Source organism: Asterias rubens, unplaced genomic scaffold (assembly GCF_902459465.1).
Source record: "Asterias rubens unplaced genomic scaffold, eAstRub1.3, whole genome shotgun sequence".
Taxonomy (NCBI): Eukaryota; Metazoa; Echinodermata; class Asteroidea; order Forcipulatida; family Asteriidae; genus Asterias; species Asterias rubens.
This window is the reverse complement of record NW_022985820.1, coordinates 15,240-31,325: the sequence shown is the minus strand read 5'-3', so window position 1 is coordinate 31,325 and position 16,086 is coordinate 15,240. Positions and strand designations below refer to the sequence as shown.

The window sequence follows — 16,086 nt, the reverse complement described above, 5'->3', positions numbered from 1 at the left end:
TCTGTTGACATTTAAAGGACAACCGGAATTTCCACGACACAGCTGTTTTACGTGTCCACTGTCTCTTCAACCGCAAAATGGCTACCGGGGTAAGGTTACACATGGACAGAAATTAAATCCTCAATTATCTTATCCATCCTGTATATTTCTTACCATTTCACACTTCAGTTATTGAGTTAAATGTTTAAACTATCATCCTGAATAAATTTTTAATGATTTTTTTTTTCAGACACTGTACACATACCCCGACAACTTTCGGGCCCAGAAGATCTTGATCGCTGCTAAATACAGCGATGCAAAGATCACTGTGGTGCAAGATCCACCGCAGTTCAAGTTTGGTGAGACAAACAAGACTAAAGAATTTCTGAGCAAGTTCCCGCTAGGAAAGGTGAGGTTTGTGACATTTATAAACAACAAAAATGCCTACGTTCCCGTGGGAAAATTTGTCTGTCCGGGTTTTAGACCCAACTCAACTGGGCGGTACTCCTTTTATTTGAATTTGTTTAGAATTGTAAAACAAAAATGAGGACCACAGATGTCAAATTTTTTAGTACAGCGCCCCAAGTTACTGGGTCCAGCCTGGGGCTGATTTCATAGCGGCTGACCAATTTTGTGCTTACTCACGGTATGAACTTCCGTTTCAATTCATAGAACGAACAAATTTCTGTATCCTGCCTCCTTTAATTTATTTCACAAATTTGACAAAAAAAGAAATACCTCTTTTGAAATTAATTTTGGACTGCATGCTGTGCTGGCAGGATACAGAACTTGTTCCCAATTTTGTGAACACCGCCCCCCATTGGTGTAGAGTGATCATGGCGTTAGCCATTATTATATTTATCGAATAAGAAAAAAATTATTATTAAAAAATCAATAATAATGATGGAAACTTTTATTTTTTGTATGTCAACAACAGAGGTAGTTGCGATAATCGTAACCCTCCATCCTCCCGACAGTCGGAGACCGGAGGGTTACGACACAAGACTGATATTATCGGTGTAACTAGCAGTTTTGACCAGTTTTTGCCAGACTCGTGATCAGATTCGTCCTTTTTTTCCACTTTCCAAAATCATGACAGACATTCTAAACCCATGGAGTTGATCTTTATTGTATGACAACGTCATCTGGAACCCTTAAAACAACATCATGAAAATATTTGGCAGAAAAAACGGCAAAAACTTACCAAAAGACTGACCGAATATATCCATAATCCATAGCGGGGCCAACTAGTGATTTTGAACGTCGCACTTGCTTGGCAACAACCAATCAGCGTGACCCAACCAAACACGCATCTGGACGAGCCGTAGACTACATGTACATGTACTGTACATGTACATGTACATTATAATGTATTGTGTACACTTGCACACACACACACAACGTCAGGGTGTGTTTGGCCATGTGGGGGTATGGAGCAGCACACGGTACTTACGAGCTGTATAGTTTGTGCACGCACGATGTTCATACAGTACATGTACATGTACATGTACATGCCTGCATGGTGCGCACTCGGTGTGGGGGATCGGTGCTTACACACACAGGCGGTGAGTTTGCAAGCTGGAATGGCCGATACGCATACGACAGCCATGGCTCGTCCAGATGCGTGTTTGGTTGGGTCACGCTGATTGGTTGTTGCCAAGCAAGTGCGACGTTCAAAATCACTAGTTGGCCCCGCTATGGATTATGGATATATTCGGTCAGTCTTTTGGTAAGTTTTTGTCGTTTTTTTCTGCCAAATATTTTCATGATGTTGTTTTAAGGGTTCCAGATGACGTTGTCATACAATAAAGATCAACTCCATGTGTTAAGAATGTCTGTCATGATTTTGGAAAGTGGAAAAAAAGGACGAATCTGATCACGAGTCTGGCAAAAACTGGTCAAAACTGCTAGTTACACCGATAATATCAGTCTTGTGTCGTAACCCTCCGGTCTCCGACCGTCGGGAGGATGGAGGGTTACGATTATCACAACTACAACAGAGGCAGGTAGGATGGGTAAATCCACTGATGTCAATTGTGATTGTAATTTACACAAACCATTTCCTTTGGTTTGACCTTTCTTCAATTCATTTTTTTATATAATCTTCTTTGAGTCTGACAGAGAAACCACAAAAAGTCAAGCAAATTTGTATTTATTCCATTAGGCTATGTTCCAAAGAGCACTAAAAAAAATAATTGGGTGCAAGTGTAACTGAATGTGTATGCTATGATGAATGATGACAGTACCAAGCACTGTTGTGCAATAAGGTTAATTTGTGTATTCTATTGATTTGAAAGTGTTCCCTTCAGTTGAGAATGTGTTCTTCAGGACATCCGTAGTCCATGGTGCAATACTTGTGCAAAAGAAACTGTAGAAATTCACAATTGTAAACAACAGTTACGAGAACTTTCTGCCTTTGTTGCCAGTTGATTGTTTCTTGCGTTAGAATTGTATTAATTGTATTCCTATCTAAGCAATTTTTCTCATTTTGGAAATGGCTTTAAGAAGGGATTTTGTTTTAAGTTTTCTCAAACTTTCTAAGAATAGTTTAACAGAAACAATATTGTAATCAACTTTCACTGGCAAGATGGTGCAATCAGATGTAAAGGATTAAGTGTCATGGCCGAGTGGTTAAGAGCATCAAATTCAAGTTCTGGTGCGTTTTCACCGGAGTGTGGGTTCGAATCCCGGCCGTGACACTTGTGTCCTTGAGCAAGATACTTTACTATAATTGCTTCTCTTCACCCAGGGGAATAAATGGGTACCTGTGAGGGTAAATGTTGATATTGTGAATGAAAAAGGCCTTTGGAGCGATATAAACTGCCCAGGTTTTATACTCCCAAGGGAGCTGAGAAACATTTAAAAAAAAAAAGGGATGTTATTGGCCCTATGACCAGGGCACTAATGTAAAGCGCTTAGAGAATTAAGTGTTAGTTATTAGGCGCTATATAAATCGAAAGTTATTATATTATTATAAGTGCATTACTCATTGCAAAGCACTGACAATGATAATTGGTGTACAAGGGAATCCAAAGGTCATAACTAATCTAGTCACAACTGAAACAAGACTTGCCGTTGTTACCTGGACTTGGTACCCTTAAAAATGTTCTTTAGCTATACAAAAAATATTCAGTTTAACTGAAGTTGGATTTGAAACTTTGCATGGTGTGAGTATATTGAGGTGAGGTTTGTGGTAGAACTATGTGTTGGTTCTTAGATGACGATCTGATAATTTCTATGCTCGACCCTAACCATCCACTCCTTTCAAGATCCAAGAGGATACCTAATTTGTTATACCTAACCCTACAAGCAGACATTCGGTGTCGTGACCTTTAACCTATAGGTCATGGCATCATTAAAGTAGGGAAAATTAAAACTATAGGATTTTACGTGTCTGTACGGTCAGTAACAATCTGTGACAGACCCCGTGTCCTAGAGACATTTAGGCAAACATGAAGAAGAAATATCAAATTCATGATGAGCTGTCTACTTTGTAGTTTCTTGCATTTTCAGTCTTAAAGCGTTCCACCCGAGTAATGTATCGGCAAGAAAGGCAGGGACCAAGGTTTGGAATTTTTTTTTAACCACAATCTTCTAACCGAAGCTCTCTATGAAATTGGGCCCAGAATAGCAAGAGACAGGAATGAAGGAATACGAAAAGGGCTTTATGCTTAAAAAGTTGCCCCAACTAGATGATGACAGTTTCTTTGTATTACCTAGCTATCCTGTTTTTGTGTGTATCTTGTAGGTGCCAGCATTTGAATCAAGTAATGGCATATGCCTGACTGAGAGCAATGCAATTGCTTACTTTGGTAAGGGATAACTTTCGTTTGTATCTCATTAGTAGCTTAGCGTTTAATCTTATATAATCTAATTCTATTAAATGATTTTGGGTGTTGAGCAAAGAATTGAATGTGAGGTTTTTAAGGACTGTCATCGATAATTTTGGGTTGGCAAACAAAGACAACTTGACTTAAGCAAAACTTTTGACCTCCGGCTTAATGTGCTGGCGCTCAACAACTGAGCTACCTAGCCAAAATGGTGGAAGTAAATAACTTTGTCTCATCAAATTTGGTGTGATGTAACACCACAGATGCAAACATTCCAAGATTTAAGTGGTTTTTTTTTATTAGGGTTTATGGCTTGCTACCCTTTGCAGTTGTTAATTTACGCACAACTCGACTTGAACAAAAATTGATCTCAAATTGTGCTTGAGTTTAAACTTTTCGTGTAACTCATTTCTGTTGCTTATCAGTGTTGGTTAATTCTTGTACACAGTTGCCAATGAGCAGCTACGAGGTAACGACGTTGCAGCCCAGTCCCGTGTCCAGATGTACATGAACTTCGCTGACAACGACATTCTTCCGGCAGCCTGCAATTGGGTCTTTCCAACCCTGGGGATAATGCAGTACAACAAAACAGTAAGTTTCTCCTTATGAAACGCTTTTGGTCGTGATTTTTTAAATGGACAATTTTCATCTTGAGATGAGTTGACAATGGATTGATTTGCTTCAAACCTTCAAAGTTTGTTTGACTCTGGTGGACTGAGGACTGCAACAGTAAATGAATCTGGCTTTATATTGCGATCAGGTATACCACCATACTGAGTTCAACAGTTTGGGTGTTGAGTTACTTACTGAATAGTGTTGGACTGAGAATTGCGCCAGTGAAATAATTTGGCTGTTTGACACATGGAATCAGGTATACCACCATACTCCGAAGACTTTCTGAATCTTCTTTAAAAACTTGAGAGAATGATTGTAATGACATGAAAAATTACCCAACCCTACAAGCAGACATTCGGTGTCGTGACCTTTAACCTATAGGTCATGGCATCTTTAAAGTAGGGAAAAACAAAACTCTAGGATTTTACGTGTCTGTATGGTCAGTAACAATCTGTGACAGACCCCGTGTCCTAGAGACATTTTATAAGGTACTTACCAAGGCTCACTTTTATAAAACTTAAGTAGCAAATTTTGCTGATGAGATCCAATGTGTTGAAAGAACAAAAAATAGCTTGGTTGGTGAAACATAATATTTAGTTGCAAATGTCTTGCAGTACATGCTGACTAGTGAATAATCTTGTGGACAACTCAAGTTCACTTGTCTGGCTGACAGAAATTTACGTGCCTTTTGCTTTGCTTCTGGTAAACAGCAGTTTTACAATCTTCTTAAGAGCCTCCCAGTTAAGCAGGAAACATTTGATTGCCAGGCTTTATGAGAGTAATCTCTTAATACAATGTATTTAATATTGTACCTGATCCATTTTTTGCAGAACACAGAACAAGCCAAGGGGGATATTAAGAAGGCTCTAGAATACCTTAACGGTGCACTCAAGACCCAGACCTTCTTAGTCAGGGAGAGAATCTCCTTAGCTGATATCGCCGTTGCTTGTAACCTTCTAATTCTATACAAGAATGTGAGTATTAAAGCTCTTCCTATCCCTATTGATGGCCATGCCAGAAAAGGTTGATTGTCATCTATTTTGTTTGGTTGACCAGTGAAAAACATCAATGAAAGTACATAAATGATACATCTTTCTAAAATGTTAACTTAACAAAGAAAACATTTAAAGAACTATTTCAGTGATGCAAAGACATGAGCTGTGCAATGTAATGACATGAATAGTACCTAACCCTACAAGCAGACATTCGGTGTCGTGACCTTTAACCTATAGGTCATGGCATCATTAAAGTAGGGAAAAACAAAACTCTAGGATTTTACGTGTCTGTATGGTCAGTAACAATCTGTGACAGACCCCGTGTCCTGGAGACATTTAGGCAAATATATTAAAGAAGTATCAACAGATCAGGGCCCAATTTCATGGCTCTGATTACTGCTGAATTTTGTGCTTTTGCTATTCTTCACTTTCATTGCAAGCACTGAATTCCTTCGCTAGCTATGTAAGTGAATACTGCCTTGTAACTTGGACTTAGCACCTACACAAGCAGTAATTCCCTGTTAATCTATGAAACCTGTTTAACCTTGATGTAAGCACATAATTCCGTAAGCACCGATTCTTTGGTTGTGGTAAACAGCCATAAAACTGGGCCTAGGACACACAGTCCATTGAGTGCAAAGAATAAATCAACTTTTTGAAAGACACTGGACACTATTGGTAATTGTCAAAGACCAGTCTTCTCACTTGGTGTATCCCAACATATGCTGTGAAAATTTGAGCTCGATTGGTAGTCGTAGTTGCGAGATAACTATGAAAGATAAAAACACCCTTGTCACACGAAGTTGTGTGCTTTCAGATGCTTGATTTCGAGACCTCAAATTTTAAACTTGAGGTCTCGAAATCAAATTTGTAGAAAATTAATTCTTTCTCGAAAACAACGTCACTTCAGAGGGAGCCGTTTCTCACAATGTTTTATACTATCAACCTCTACCCATTACTCATTACCAAGTGAGGTTTTATGCTGATAATTATTAAGAGTAATTACCAATAGTGTCCACTGCCTTTAAATATAGCATTTTAATCCAACTATTATTATTCAATCACACAATTATGAAGTTATTGTGTTGATTTACTGAACAGGTTCTAGAACCCCAGTTCCGTGCTCCATACACTAATGTGAACAGGTGGTTTAACACAATGCTGAATCAGCCAGAGTTTAAAGCAGTCCTTGGTGAGGTCCAGCTATGCACCAAGATGGCTCAGTTTGATGGTAGGTTTACTTACAGACTGTCATCTCTCTGTCAGGGGCAGGGCAAATTTGTCCTTCCTAAAGTCAAGCTATTTTAGAAGTTAGTTTAAAAAGCAATTGCAGATTTGTGGTTTGTCAGGATTTCAAACAATGAGAAACTAACCCTACAAGCAGACATTCGGTGTTGTGACATCTAACCTATAGGTCATGGCATCATTAAAGTAGGGAAAATTAAAACTCTAGGATTTTACGTGTCTGTACGGTCAGTAACAATCTGTGACAGACCCCGTGTCCTAGAGACATTTTACAAAATTAATATGAAAGAGAAAAATTAATATTAACGAGGAACTATTTTTTGTAACGCCATCAGTCACTGGATGCAATTGTGTTGGCATTTGATAAGAATTATTAACTGTGATTTATGTGAATTTCTCATTTAGTCTTGATATGTGGCAGAGTATACCCCCTCCCCACCCCTATTGTGTCTTCATTTTTCCCCTTACAATATCAGGAGTTCTTTTCCTGTCTTTTGGTTGGGGGGGGGGGGGACTTTTAAGTTAATTTTATTTATTGTTGGGGTGGGGGGGGGGGAGTTGGGATGACACCCTCTACCACATACTGAATTTCTGGTTGACTCACATTTTTTTCTTAACATGTGAATTTAACCATGGTGCTATTCCAATCTGCAGCTAAGAAGTTTGCCGAACTCTCAGGCAAAGGAGACAAGAAGAAAGATGACAAGAAAGAATCCAAAAAGGAGAAGAAAGCAGAGAAGCCCAAGGCTGAGGAGAAGGCTGCTAGTGAAGCTCCACCAGCCCCTAAGAAAGACCCATTTGCAGACCTTCCTGAACCGTAAGTGTACCTTGAGATCTGATTGTGCCTTGTGTTGCTAAGACCGGAACAACATGTTTCCTTTTCACTTCTCTGAGTTATCTATTGATTTAATATCAAGTTTATTATGGTTATTTGTTGTGTCAGTGTAACGTACATGTATCTCAGCGAGCTCTGATTTTGTGATATTTGAACCGCGATACGTTTTTTTACACTCTCACAACAAGAGTGTTAATCAATGAGAACGATGCAAAATATCTCCTTTAAATACAGGAAAAGGATTTCTGCTAATATTGTTAACCCTACGTGACATGAATAGTACCTAACCCTACAAGCAGACATTCGGTGTTGTGACCTTTAACCTATAGGTCATGGCATCATTAAAGTAGGGAAAATTAAAACTCTAGGATTTTACGTGTCTGTACGGTCAGTAACAATCTGTGACAGACCCCGTGTCCTAGAGACAACAAGAAATATGAAAGATCATGAGATCTATTTGTGGCATGTCGTGGCCGAGCAGTTAAAAACAAACCATTTTTGTGTTGATGGGCATAAAGCTGTAGGTCCTGTGTGTTACTAAGGGAATCAATGTGTCGTGAAGGGGTTTTCAACAGGCCGAGGTCTGGTTCTTGATAATTTTACCAAGACGAAGTCAAGGTAAATTATCAAGAACCAGGCCTCGGCACATTTAAACCACTAGTTGAAGACCAATTCAACACACTTTGATATCCATTCGTAAATACCTTTTCGGTCAAAAAACTTATGGGTCAAAAAGTAAAAATAAATGCACAAATTATAATTGTTCAATAATTTCTTTCAACACAACACCCCTCCGGCTATGAAATGGTAAGGCCCTCGCGTAAACAACTCCTTATGAGGAGATTGCTGTGCATGTGCGTATCGCGTGATATGGCACAACTGTTCCAGCCGTTGCTCTCAACCAATAGGAATGAAACTGTCTTATAAGCACAGGTGCAAGCTCGCAAGTCACGCCCATGTTTCAACACTTTTTACTGGTGTTATATCAACAAACAACCCCTCGTGATACCCCATTCGACCAATCAGAGTGGATTATAACTGTCTTAGGTATTTATGAACATAAAATCCATCACTGCACGTAAAAGACCCCAGTACACACTTATTGCAAAAAGAAAGGGTTAGCCCCAGTGTTTCTGGTAGTGCATTTATCTTCAATCATGAAAGCTGCACTAAAGAAGAAGACCCAACCCCTTCTCATCCACTTAAGCCTCTCCCAATTGTCTTTGATTTCTTAGATCGATGGACTTGGATGCCTTCAAGCGATGCTACTCTAACAGAGACACCCTGACTGTCTCTGTACCATACTTCTGGGAACACTTTGATAAGGAGCAGTACTCTATTTGGAAATGTGAATACAAATACCCTGAGGAACTTAAGAAGTCATTCATGTCATGTAACCTCATCAACGGTAAGTTTGGAGTTGTTTTTTTTTCTTTTCCAAACAGATGCTACAATTTCCTTGTATGAGCCAGCTGATCTGAGAAACATCATCTTCCATCCTCCAGCTGATTTCACAAATTTTCTCGAGTTTTGATGAGTAACTTGTCCTAACTTAGGATGGGTTCAATGTGTCGTACAGTGTCGTACAGTGGATGCGTAATTGAACTCGTCTTAAGACCTAAGATTAATCCTTAGTTAGGAATAGTTTGGTGAAATCATTGGCTGGCCACTTAGAGGCAAAGTACACCTTTAGTTTGGTGAAATCATTGGCTGGCCACTTAGAGGCAAAGTACACCTTTAGTTTGGTGAAATCATTGGCTGGCCACTTAGAGGCAAAGTACACCTTTAGTTTGGTGAAATCATTGGCTGGCCACTTAGAGGCAAAGTACACCTTTAGTTTGGTGAAATCATTGGCTGGCCACTTAGAGGCAAAGTACACCTTTAGTTTGGTGAAATCATTGGCTGGCCACTTAGAGGCAAAGTACACCTTTAGTTTGGTGAAATCATTGGCTGGCCACTTAGAGGCAAAGTACACCTTTAGTTTGGTGAAATCATTGGCTGGCCACTTAGAGGCAAAGTACACCTTTAGTTTGGTGAAATCATTGGCTGGCCACTTAGAGGCAAAGTACACCTTTAGTTTGGTGAAATCATTGGCTGGCCACTTAGAGGCAAAGTACACCTTTAGTTTGGTGAAATCATTGGCTGGCCACTTAGAGGCAAAGTACACCTTTAGTTTGGTGAAATCATTGGCTGGCCACTTAGAGGCAAAGTACACCTTTAGTTTGGTGAAATCATTGGCTGGCCACTTAGAGGCAAAGTACACCTTTAGTTTGGTGAAATCATTGGCTGGCCACTTAGAGGCAAAGTACACCTTTAGTTTTGGATTTGATTGTTTTAATCCTATTTAAATGTAGACGCATACAACAAAACCAACATGTGAAAATTTCAAAAGGTTGTTGTGTTTTTGAGATATTGCTTGAAGTCCAAAGTGAATATCTCCACGCAGGAAGAAAAATCCAAACAGGAATACACAATCTGAGTAGCATTACGCAGATTCAAATTTTGGAGCATATAAACTGTCATCTTTTTTTTAAACCACATTTCTTTAATGTGAATTGTTTCTCAAAATGCTTTATACTATCACACCGAAGGTTTTTATTGCCATTAATCTTAAGAGTGATTACTTAACATTCATTTCTATTGAAACTTGAACAATAAAATAGGAACACTCTCCTAATTAAACTTACCCCTATCACTTTAAAAAGTCAATGCCATTTGATGGCGAGTTTTACCCTAAGAAAAAATTTAAATGAATATTGGCGCCTTGTACATTTACATAACTGAAAGTTCATATTTTAGTCTTGTGTTTTGTTTTTCTTCTCAGGAATGTTCCAGCGTCTGGATAGAATAAGAAAGCATTCGTTTGCAGTTTGTATCATCTTTGGGAAAGACAACGACAGCACCATCTCTGGAATCTGGTTCTGGAGAGGACACAATCTAATCTTTGAGGTAATCTTTGAGCATTTTATCTCCCCCCCCCCCACCACCACCACCACCACCACACCCAACCCTTAAAGGCAGTGGACACTATTGGTAATTACTCATAATAATTATTGGCATAAAACCTTTCTTGGTGACAAGTAATGGGGAGAGGTTGATGGTATAAAACATTGTGAGAAATGGCTCCCTCTGAAGTGCCATAGTTTTCGAGAAAGAAGTAATTTTCCACGAATTTGATTTCGAGACCTCAGATTTAGAACTTGAGGTCTCAAAATCAACCATCTATATTTCTGAACTGCTTCAAGTTTACATTCCATCAAGGAATCTTCAATCAAGTTCCATGCTTCTCCTCATTGAACCCAAGTCTCGACACTCATGGGGTGACAGGTCTTTTTCTTCAGCCGCGCCATGCATCTGGAACTCTCTACCACTTAATCTTCGATCTTGTGTTTGTACCGCAAAATTCAAGTCTCTTCTCAAAACTTATCTTATGTCACAGGTTTTCAATGACTAATTTGGTTGTGTCTGTTTTTCTTTGTTTTGTGTTTTGTTTTTGTTTTGATTTTGGTTTTACTGCGCCTTGAACACCCAGCAGGGTGGATATGTGCGCATTACAAGTCTTATTATTATTATTATTATCTAAACGCACACAACTTTGTGTGACAAGGGTTTTTTTTCTTTCATTATTATCTCGCAACTTCGATGACCGATTGAGCTCAAATTTTCACAGGTTTGTTATTGGATACACTAACTGTGAAGGCTAGTCTTTGACAATTACCAATAGTGTCCACTTCCTTTAAAAATCGTAGAATTGAGTTAGTCCTGTAAGAACTGTTTCTCTTTTGCTTTTTACAAACCATGATGTTCTTGTTAAAGGGTCTGGGTACTTTTTGTAGGACAAAAGAAAAACACAATTTCCACAGATTTACATTAAACTTACACAGTTTGAAGATAATGATGGTAGAAAGCTTCCCTGAAAATTTTACTTGCTGAGGTAATGTAGTTTTTGAGAAGTGAGTAAAACAAATAATTTTCATCTCAGTTTTAGCATGTAAAAACGTATTAACCAGTTATGCTAAGATTATGGTATAATCTCATAACTGGTTAATGGGAGTTTACATGCTAAAATGCTCACTAAGACGAAAATTATTTTGTGTCTTGTTTTACTCATTTCTCAAAAACTGCAGAACCTCAGTTAGTAATATTTGAAGGGAAGCTTTCCACTATCACTATCTTCAAACCCTGTAAGTTTAATGTAAATCTGTGGACATTTTGAAAAAAAGTACCAAAATCCTTTAAAAATCTAGTTTGTTTTGTTTAGAGAAAATGACTTATAAATAACTTGGTTTATTTGTATGTATTGTAAATCCTGCTGAAAAGAAAGACCCATTTACATGTACCTTTAGATCCAATTGTGTCTTGTTTTGCAAACACCAGAATGTCGTAATGTGTGAGTGATGTAGTGCAAAAGTCTCAAGTTATGCTGGTGTAGGTTGGGTCCTTTACACATAACCATAATTGTTTTTTCTTTCTGAGAGTTGTAGCAACCTTCTTGCCTCTGAAAATTTAGCTCCTAGGGTGTCATTTTTACAGAAATAACACATTGTGAATGTTTTTATTGTAATTTTGTTGTGTCAGTGTAACGATGTTGAGTCTCTGGGAGCTTTGATTTTGTGTGTACATTTGAGCTATATAAAGCAAGATACATTTTTATACTCGCACAACAATTTTTTATTGTGAGTGATAATTGATGAGAAGGATGCAAAGTATCTTCTCTAAAAACAAAAAAAGGATTTCTGTAATAGTACCTAACCCTACAAGCAGACATTCGGTGTCGTGACCTTTAACCTATAGGTCATGGCATCTTTAAAGTAGGGAAAATTAAAACTCTAGGATTTTACGTGTCTGTACGGTCAGTAACAATCTGTGACAGACCCCGTGTCCTAGATACATAAGAAATATTCATAAATACCCCAGACAGTTTGACTATTCCTATTGGTTGAGAGCGCGTCACGTGGGGGTGTTTTAACGGTTGATAAAGACACAGCTGAAGCTGTTTAAGACAGACTGGCTTGGTGGTTGGGCGCGAAAGCTAATGTTCCCAGGCCTCGACCTCTACAGCGGCCATTGCCGCGATGCCCCAGCCAGTTGCCGTGAAGCCCTTTTAAAAATCACGTACCTTACGGCCACTTGGCTGTCGTGCCCTTTTCCATTGATTCCATAACATTATTTATTCGAAAAAGTTATTTAATGTTATAATTGTGACCCATTTAATTTATATGGAGGTAAAATTCGTACGTACGATCCCGCACACTAGTTTTTCACAATGCTGCTTGTGTGCAATAAAAAATGTGTCGAGAATGTGGCATGGTAACCATATCAAACGTAGTTGAGCTGTTTTCTACTAAAAACGCAGCACCAGACTACTCCAATGTATAAACTCGCTACAAGTCCCTACATTAAATTACGCATTTTCGCACTGATTTTGTCCATTGAGATCTGTATTTGTAGCGGATGGGGCGGGGGAGGCGCGCGGCCGGGGGTTGGATACAGTCTATGTTTTTCCCCTGGCTATTTCGCTGGTGTCCAAGGCTTGTACTGGATTAATGTTTGTGACCCACCACTACCAGTGATCTGCCTGCCTTGCGACTTTGTTTTTCATTGCCAAACACATGTTTGTGTACACATGTTTGTGGAATTGTAAAACGTCAAACGGCAGAGCCCTAATTTGGCAATCATCATACTCCATCAAGTTCATTATTGATTAATCAGCATGCCATCCCCACAAAAGATGCAAAAATAAGCAGGAAGGCGAAAGGGCTAGAGTGGTAGCAAAGTGCCAACTTTAGAAGCATTTTTTAATTAGGTGCGTTTGTTTACTTTTTTTATAGTAATTATTTAGCGCAGTCTAGCATGGCATAAACGCCGGCATGCAAAATACAACTTACAAGTTTAGCTAAATGCTAGGCCAATTATTTTGTGCTAAGGGGTTGAGGGTTCGTTTTTAATTTTCTTAATCATATTTATATAAAAAAAGAAGGGAAAAAGAGAAATAAATATTTTTCCAAATCATCGGATTTAGCTGAGCCTCCGGGTTGTTGGTGTATGATGGGGGTTGTTGGCGTGGGGTGGGTTGGGCTCGTTTGTCTCGCAGAGTTGGGGTAGTGGTGAGCCAGAGACTAATTGATCTTTTTTCTTCAGATTAACACGCAGGGAATTATTTTTCTTAATATTTTTTCTGTATGATTTTTTCAACAATTCTTTGTTCTGGAGCAACGATTTGTTTTCAGATGACCAGAAGGGAGTTTAATTAAGTCGATGAATAAGGGTTAGGGGGTACATTAATTACTGGGGTAATCGTTTGCAATTCGAGCGCTGCAAAAAAACTGTAAATAATTCAGAAACAGATATTTTTAAACTTTTATTCAATTTCAGCGACAATGAAATAAATATGGGGTGGAAAGTTGACCACCGTCTTCAAATCAGTGGAAAGTATTTTAACATAATCATCAACAAATAAAGGTTTGAAAATGGCCTTTGTGCCCTTTCAGTTGGCCTTGCTGCCCCTTTCTTTTTGAGAGCTTTTGAGGCCAAGTGGCCTTGCCCCTCTGAAGCTAAAGGTTGAGGCCTGTGTTCCCTATTTGAATTATGCGGAACGCAGTTCGTAGCTTTTTTTTGTAATAGCAAATAATATATATATGGAGACGCGCATAAACACACCAACCGACTTGCAAAACACAATTTGCAAACTTCGAAAAATTTGCAAAAAAAAAGCAGTGTCATATTGTCTATAATTGTGAAATTATTTCACTTTTTAACATGAGGGCATTTATGAACGGGAATAAAAGAGTAGGCGACAAGTTCTTAAACGGCCGGTTAAAACCTTGCAGGGTCGTGGCCATGCGATAAGGGGCCTTGCCTTAAGCCTTTATCGCACGAATGGTTTGGCAACTCATTAAGGAAGTTATAGCATTATACACTGTAGAAGCACCAATCCCATTTGAGTCTTGATTCATTTTTTATTTATCTTTTAACAGAGGAGTGAGGACTGGCAGGTTGATTCAGAATCTTACAATTTCACCAAGCTAGACGTCGATGCTCCAGCAACAAAGAAGATGGTTGCAGAATACTTCGCCTGTGAGGGAGAGTTTGATGGGAAGAAGGTCCTGGACTATAAAATATTCAAGTGAGATCAGTGTCAAACAAAAACTGAAACATCCAAGAAACAATTCAGAAAGCACTGAAAATTTTGCTTTAAAAAAATACATTTTTCGGTCAATCATATATGTTGGTCTATGTTGGTCTAGTAACATATCATTTTTTTCTTCTCTTACCTTGTTTTTGTTTTATTTACCAAATCTTGAACTGTTTTCATTAATCTTTGTTTTTGTACAAGTAGGGTACACATCAGTTTAATGCAGGAAAAGAGTGGAAATAAACTCATCAATATTTTGCAATATGCTTTTAGTCTTCCACATCGTACTTTAACAATGTATAACAATGTGGATAAGCTTGAAACATTTCTTTTGAAAGAATGTTTTTCGGAGAAATAAGTTTGTCTCTGTTTCAAAGTTTCTGAAACTACACCACAGAAATTGCACTTTCAAAGATGCATATAATACAAAGAAAGAAAGTTTTATTTTAATTGACATTTTATCATTGGACGCCTACTTGTAAAGTCGATAAAAGATAGATATCAAATTCAGAAGTTTTGCCAATATACTTAATATTTATCAAAAATATTCTTTAAAAAATTCACTACTCAAGTATTTATTTGATAAAACAAAAGATTTCTGCTGACCCATCTTTGATGGGATTTAAGCCACGCTCTAACCACGCCCGAATCATGCTGCATTCAATGCTCTTACAACACTTTCCTGCAATACTTTCAGTGCTTTGTGAACAATTTACATTTAGGGGACTCCACAGTTCAAATATTTGTTTAATCATAGTTTTCCTGCTCGTTATACTTCCATTCTGCAGCTTTTTCAATAACAGAATTGAATTTCCAGTTTACTACAGAACTTGTCAAAGAGTTCTTACCAACCAGTTCTTACCAATCAGAAGTCATTTATATAAGAACTACACAAAAGTGCGCTAAAAAGATATTGTTCAAAATGTCTGTATTGGTATTGAAGACAAGGTTTTGATTTGTTGTCCTGTCTAGGAGCAGTTTTACTTTAATTGGCAATTATTTTTATTGTCTAACTGAACCTAAAAGACTCATTTAAGAGGTCGGAGCATATTACTAGAATGTTGTTTTTTGTACCATGAGATTATCGTCATTGCTTTTATACAAACATTGCAAACACTTTAATAACTTGGATGGTTAAACAGTAGAGTTTTGTCGGAATAAACATGTACCGTAAGTGTGCACTTTGTATTCCAGTATGCTGTGTATGTTGTTTGTTTTTAGTGGACTGCCTCATGCCTAGTGTCAAAACAAAAGACAGATTTTTGAAGAAGGTTTGGGTTTGTTTTTTTTTGTTTTTTTGTGGAAGGTAAATTTTTAAGATTTGTACAAAGCGGTTATTAAAAGCGCTGCTTGGTCATTCTGTGTTTAATTTTACTTTTACAGGTTGCCTAGTAGCCTAGTGCCTAGTAAACCAGACTTAAATTTCGGTGGAAAATCCACAAGACTAAAGAA

At 38.1% G+C, this 16,086-nt stretch overlaps 1 protein-coding gene across 1 annotated transcript; it reads left to right on the top strand.

The window, feature by feature from the left end:
* Positions 1-18: 18 nt before the first annotated feature.
* On the top strand, positions 19-15,830 carry LOC117306738 (elongation factor 1-gamma-like). Its single transcript, XM_033791215.1, has 10 exons — positions 19-89; positions 230-388; positions 3,728-3,791; positions 4,258-4,400; positions 5,255-5,398; positions 6,521-6,650; positions 7,319-7,481; positions 8,735-8,907; positions 10,324-10,448; positions 14,477-15,830. Exons 1-10 carry the CDS (start codon positions 78-80, stop codon positions 14,627-14,629), a joined length of 1,266 nt encoding a protein of 421 aa, XP_033647106.1. The 5' UTR covers positions 19-77; the 3' UTR covers positions 14,630-15,830.
* Positions 15,831-16,086: the final 256 nt, after the last annotated feature.